The sequence below is a fragment of the Dendronephthya gigantea genome, unplaced genomic scaffold (genome assembly GCF_004324835.1).
Source record: "Dendronephthya gigantea isolate DGI-Jeju-01 unplaced genomic scaffold, DenGig_1.0 000055F, whole genome shotgun sequence".
NCBI classification, from domain to species: domain Eukaryota; kingdom Metazoa; phylum Cnidaria; class Anthozoa; order Malacalcyonacea; family Nephtheidae; genus Dendronephthya; species Dendronephthya gigantea.
Window position 1 is genome coordinate 1,193,956 of NW_021163065.1, and position 5,049 is coordinate 1,199,004.

Sequence of the window (5,049 nt, forward strand, 5' to 3'; positions counted from 1 at the left end):
AATACTTAAAAATGTTCATAACACGAAATATTTATCATCATTAAATTTCAAACATCAAACTTCCGGGATCTTATTTTACAAAGTTACTACATATCCAACCTTTTTTAATCAAACTAAGCTTTCTGTGACATAATTTTTTTTATCTTAAGAGTAAATATAGACTATATTTTATTCTTTATCATCAATATAATAAAATAATTTACAAAATACTTTCAAATCTCTAAAACTTAATACCTAGTATATAAGTAAAGTATAATTTATATATATATATTATATAATATATATATAAATATATACATATATAATACATATATATATATATATATATATATAATATATATATATATAAAATAATATACATATATATATAATATATATATATAATATATATATATAAATACAGTCAATTCAAAAAAGGTTGACTTTTGCAGTTATGTATTTATGTATCTTGGACATTGAGCGCGCAAAGAACTTCGGGAATTTTCATGCGAATTAATGAACCACATTATTTTGTTGCAATGCCGGCCCCATACAGTCAAGATATACGCTGGAGAGCAATCTTCTTAGCCGAAATATTAGATATTGAGTTAGAGCAAGTGAGTTTTTATCTGCAAATATCACAGTCAACAATAAAACGTTATGTAAGAAGGTTCAGAGAATTGGGAAATGTCAACACAGCTATCATCGGCCGGCCATACAATTGCATATCAATACATCCTCACGAAGAGCTTGTGATTATTGACTTGGTGCAGCAATATCCAGAAAAAACCATTGCCGAAATACTGGACAAAGTGTATGAGGAAACAGGGTCGCAGTATGCGTGCTCGACTCTGCACTATTTTTGAAGAAAAACGGCATAACACGAAAGAAGGTTAGTAAATATATGCAAGACATAACGAAGTCAATATCCATTATAAAGAATTCTAGAAATGTCTACATATCAACTAACAAAATCGTACAATCTGACTTTTAATTATAGCTTACCAAAATTGCACAACAAAGATCTGAAGATGCAAGGGCAGAATTTCGTGCTTCAACATGCTTATTCTCCCCAGAAATGTTCGTTTTTTTAGACGAAAGTGGCTTTGTAAGTTTAACGACAAAAGCATTTTTTGTATTGAAAATAATTTCAACATGGGGTCACCGTATAGCGAACCGTCTCTTGAGATTTAGTATACAATTCATTTACTCATAATAATAAGTAAATATTTCCACAGGATAAGCGAATCATGCGAACATACGGCTACAATTTGTGTGGACAGCCTGCAAGAATATATCGTCGACATACAAGCTGGAATCCACGCATAACCGCAATTCCAGTGATATGTATGGAAGGCCTGCTAGATATTGGTGTTTACCGAGGACACGTAGATGGCGAAATATTTCTTGCCTTTGTCAACAATATCCTTGCTCCATGCCTGCTGCCGTTTAATGGTTTTAATCCACGTTCCATTGTCATACTTGGTAATGTAAATCATTCCCTTACTGCATGCATACAGTACTGCGTAAAATTTATAATTTTCAAAGGTAATTAACTTTTTTATTCTTGTAGACAATGCTGCAATACATCACACGCAAGACGTTATTGATGCTATTAATGCTACTGGGGCAATGCTAATTTTCTTGCCAGCTTATTCGCCGGATTTCATGCCTTGTGAAGAGCTCTTTGCTCAGACCAAAAGCTATATTCGCCAAAACGACATCGCATGGCAAAATTGCCCAGATCAGGAATTAATGGTATGGGAATCATTTCTGCAGAGTACAGATGAAGAAATAAGAAACTACATACATCACGCTGGCTACATGTAAACATATAATTATATAATCTGTAAAAATTGGTTATTTTATAAACTTGATAATTCATTTACAAGCTTTTTTTTTGTGCTTCAAATTCTTCTGCGTCTAAAACTCCACTCTCTTTGAGGACTTTCAGGTCTTTCAATTGCTGAATTATTATTGAGCGGAGTTTTGCCTAAATATGTGATGAAATACTTCAGTTTGATAAAACGCATCGACTAAGCTATACATATATCAATAGCCTTTTGTCATATGCTACATGCATGCATGCAATTATCTAATTGCATTGTTTGGTCAGTCGAGATATTTGCCTTCCCTAAATTTCCCTGTCCCTTACTTATTAGCACATCATGCTTGATTGTGAAGGCTGTAGCTTTAATTACCACTGGGAAAAAGCCTCCGTACAATGTCAGTACTTCAGAAATACATTATCTAAAAATAATACTGCAAAAAAACAGAAATTCACATACTTTTGCTTCCATCGATTGAGGCATTGACATTGTTGTGTGTGTTGTAGCTACAGTGGTTGTTGCTGATGCTGTAGCAGCTGAAATTGGCGTCACTGCAGGGGTTGACGCTGTTGGATTGTTTCGTACCTGGCCCGCCTTTAATCCAGTGAAAAACGGGATTTTTGGAGGCATGTCATAACTGCTGTGTGTGCCGTTGCTCTTCAAACAATATAAGTGAAACTTTGTAAAGAATAATGATGGCATGATTGCTTTCCATTTCAGTAGTGTAGTTTATAAAATCTTCAAATAATTGCAGCTATTTCAATTATTAAGGTTGACATTGACAGTAGCAAATGTACAATATGAACGGTAAAAGAATGATATGGCAAAATCATAAATTTCAATATGCTTAACAGATCAATTGATTACCGAGACATTGTACAAATTGTGCCAACGTGTATAACACGTATTTCAAACTGTGAATTTTGCATTCATTCTTTTGCGTTCCTATAGTACATTTGATTTTTGATGTCAACCTTATTGAACCTTAATTGAAATTCATTGTTTTAATAATGCATTTAACATGCACTACACTTACCAACATTTTAGCCCAAACTCTGAGTTTGAATTCGGCATAGTCGCCTCCATGCTTCTTTTGTAATAGCGACATTATGCTCCCCATATCGGCTGCTGAAGATGAAGTTTGTGCTACACATTTAAAGATTAATACCTAAAATCATTTAGGAAAGGTTATAAACAACGCTTTTTCAAATGAAACACGTATACCATTATCATCATCATCATCACTTTCATCTAAGCGGGCTCTCTTGGTTCCCTTGCAATTCGATTTAGCTGGAAAGTCTGCAGCCTCTGCCCACAACGTTATCCAACCGTCTTTAGCCATGGAGTATGCTTCAACCAGGTTGCCATCGTTCACCATAACTACCCGTCTGTTTCTACCAGCAATATAGCCGAGCTTGAATGACTGTTCATCATCAGCAGGGGACAGTTCCACAGCGAAGTTTCTTAGCAAATACTCTTTCATCTCATTCAAACTATCGAATATTGGAACATTTTGGCGACTGTAAGTGCTATATTTTGTTCTGTTGCTTTTACACACGATTTTCAGGATAACATTGACTGTAGCTTGCTTCTCCATGTTTGCGGTCAGAATGTGATGAATTAGTCAGGTATTTTAGCAAAGCGTTTAATAAGGCAAGAAAAAACAATGATTCCTTTGGGATTAACCTGTTGTATTCAATTTCAAAGGACTCAAGTTTAAAGTTTTAATGATTTATACACTCTGTATTAATTTTCTTTTACTTTTATTCCTTCAAGATGACTTTTTTGTTTAAATATTAATTTATGGGAAAAGTTTAGTACTGTATTTCTTCTCAACTTTCTAATGTTTAATATGGGCTATATCATTTCATGAAATAGGTTCAGCAACTGCCTAGGTTTACAAGAGAATTTCTTGAAGTTTCGACGTAAGGCTATCGTTAGGAGAGTTACTATACAGGGTGTATTCAAAAAAAGGAGAAATTCACCTTGTAATTATAATTTGAATGCCTGAGTATTATACGGAGCCCATGAGTGCGTAAACACAATTGAATCGAATTTTTTGCATGGGAAGTTATTTAATGTTATTGCTTTCGTTCAACATATGATTAATTGTAAAATTCGAGCTATCGAACAAAAAAAAACACGAACAGAGGTCAAAGTATACCAATCAGTATTTGCTTGAAAACTTCGCTGTGGAACTGTCCCCCGTTGATTAGCATTGAGCAGTCATTCTAGCTAAGCTACATATATATTGCTGGAGAAAGAGACGGATAGCTAAGTACGAAATAATCCAACAACGTCGACCCTGCAGTGACGCAAATTAAGCCTGCCGCACACGAGAGCTACTAGCTGAGCTAAAGACCTCGCGAGGCTGTTAGCTCAGCAAGTTTCTCTCGTGTGCGGAAGTTTACGGGCTTAGGTAACTGCCTCGCGAGGTAGTTAGCTCAGCTGATAGCTCTCGTGTATAGCAGCCAATTACAGCTGCTACAGCATCAATAACAACCACTGTAGCTACAACACACACAATTGTATGCAATTGTACTCACATATGCAATTGTATGGCCGGCCGATGATAGCTGTGTTGATATTTCCCAATTCTCTGAACCTTCTTACATAACGTTTTATTGTTGACTGTGATATTTGCAGATAAAAACTCACTTGCTCTAACTCAATATCTAATATTTCGGCTAAGAAGATTGCTCTCCAGCGTATATCTTGACTGTATGGGGCCGGCATTGCAACAAAATAATGTGGTTCATTAATTCGCATGAAAATTCCCGAAGTTCTTTGCGCGCTCAATGTCCAAGATAAAACATAACTGCAAAAGTCAACCTTTTTTGAATTGACTGTATATATATATAAATATATAATAATATATTAATATATATATATATATATATATATATATATATATATATAAATAAAATCAAATCTCTAAAACTTAATACCTAGTATATAAGTAATAGTAATATATATATATATATATATATATATATATATATATATATATAAATATACATATATATAACATATATATATATATATAATTATATATATATATATTATATTATATATATATTAAAATCAAATCTCTAAAACTTAATACCTAGTATATAAGTAATAGTAATATAATATATATTATATATATATATATATATATATATATATATAATATATATATATATTAAATATATACATATATAATATATACATATATATATATATATATATATATATATTA

General features: G+C 32.8%; 1 protein-coding gene across 1 annotated transcript; it reads left to right on the forward strand.

Annotated features, from left to right (window-relative positions):
- The first annotated feature begins 1,057 nt into the window (after positions 1 to 1,057).
- Positions 1,058 to 1,809, forward strand: LOC114529207. Its single transcript, XM_028550967.1, has 3 exons — positions 1,058 to 1,087; positions 1,218 to 1,464; positions 1,553 to 1,809. The coding sequence occupies exons 1-3, from the start codon at positions 1,058 to 1,060 to the stop codon at positions 1,807 to 1,809; spliced, it is 534 nt and encodes a 177-aa protein (XP_028406768.1).
- The last annotated feature ends 3,240 nt before the right edge of the window (positions 1,810 to 5,049 follow it).

What these genes read in the sequence shown, in the direction of transcription:
- LOC114529207 (XM_028550967.1), top strand. Translation starts at nt 1,058, where the DNA reads ATGTTCGTTTTTTTAGACGAAAGTGGCTTT. An exon ending in TTTTAGACGAAAGTGGCTTT is followed by an intron (nt 1,088 to 1,217) that starts GTAAGTTTAACG and finishes ATATTTCCACAG; the next exon opens with GATAAGCGAATCATGCGAAC. An exon ending in ACGTTCCATTGTCATACTTG is followed by an intron (nt 1,465 to 1,552) that starts GTAATGTAAATC and finishes TTATTCTTGTAG; the next exon opens with ACAATGCTGCAATACATCAC.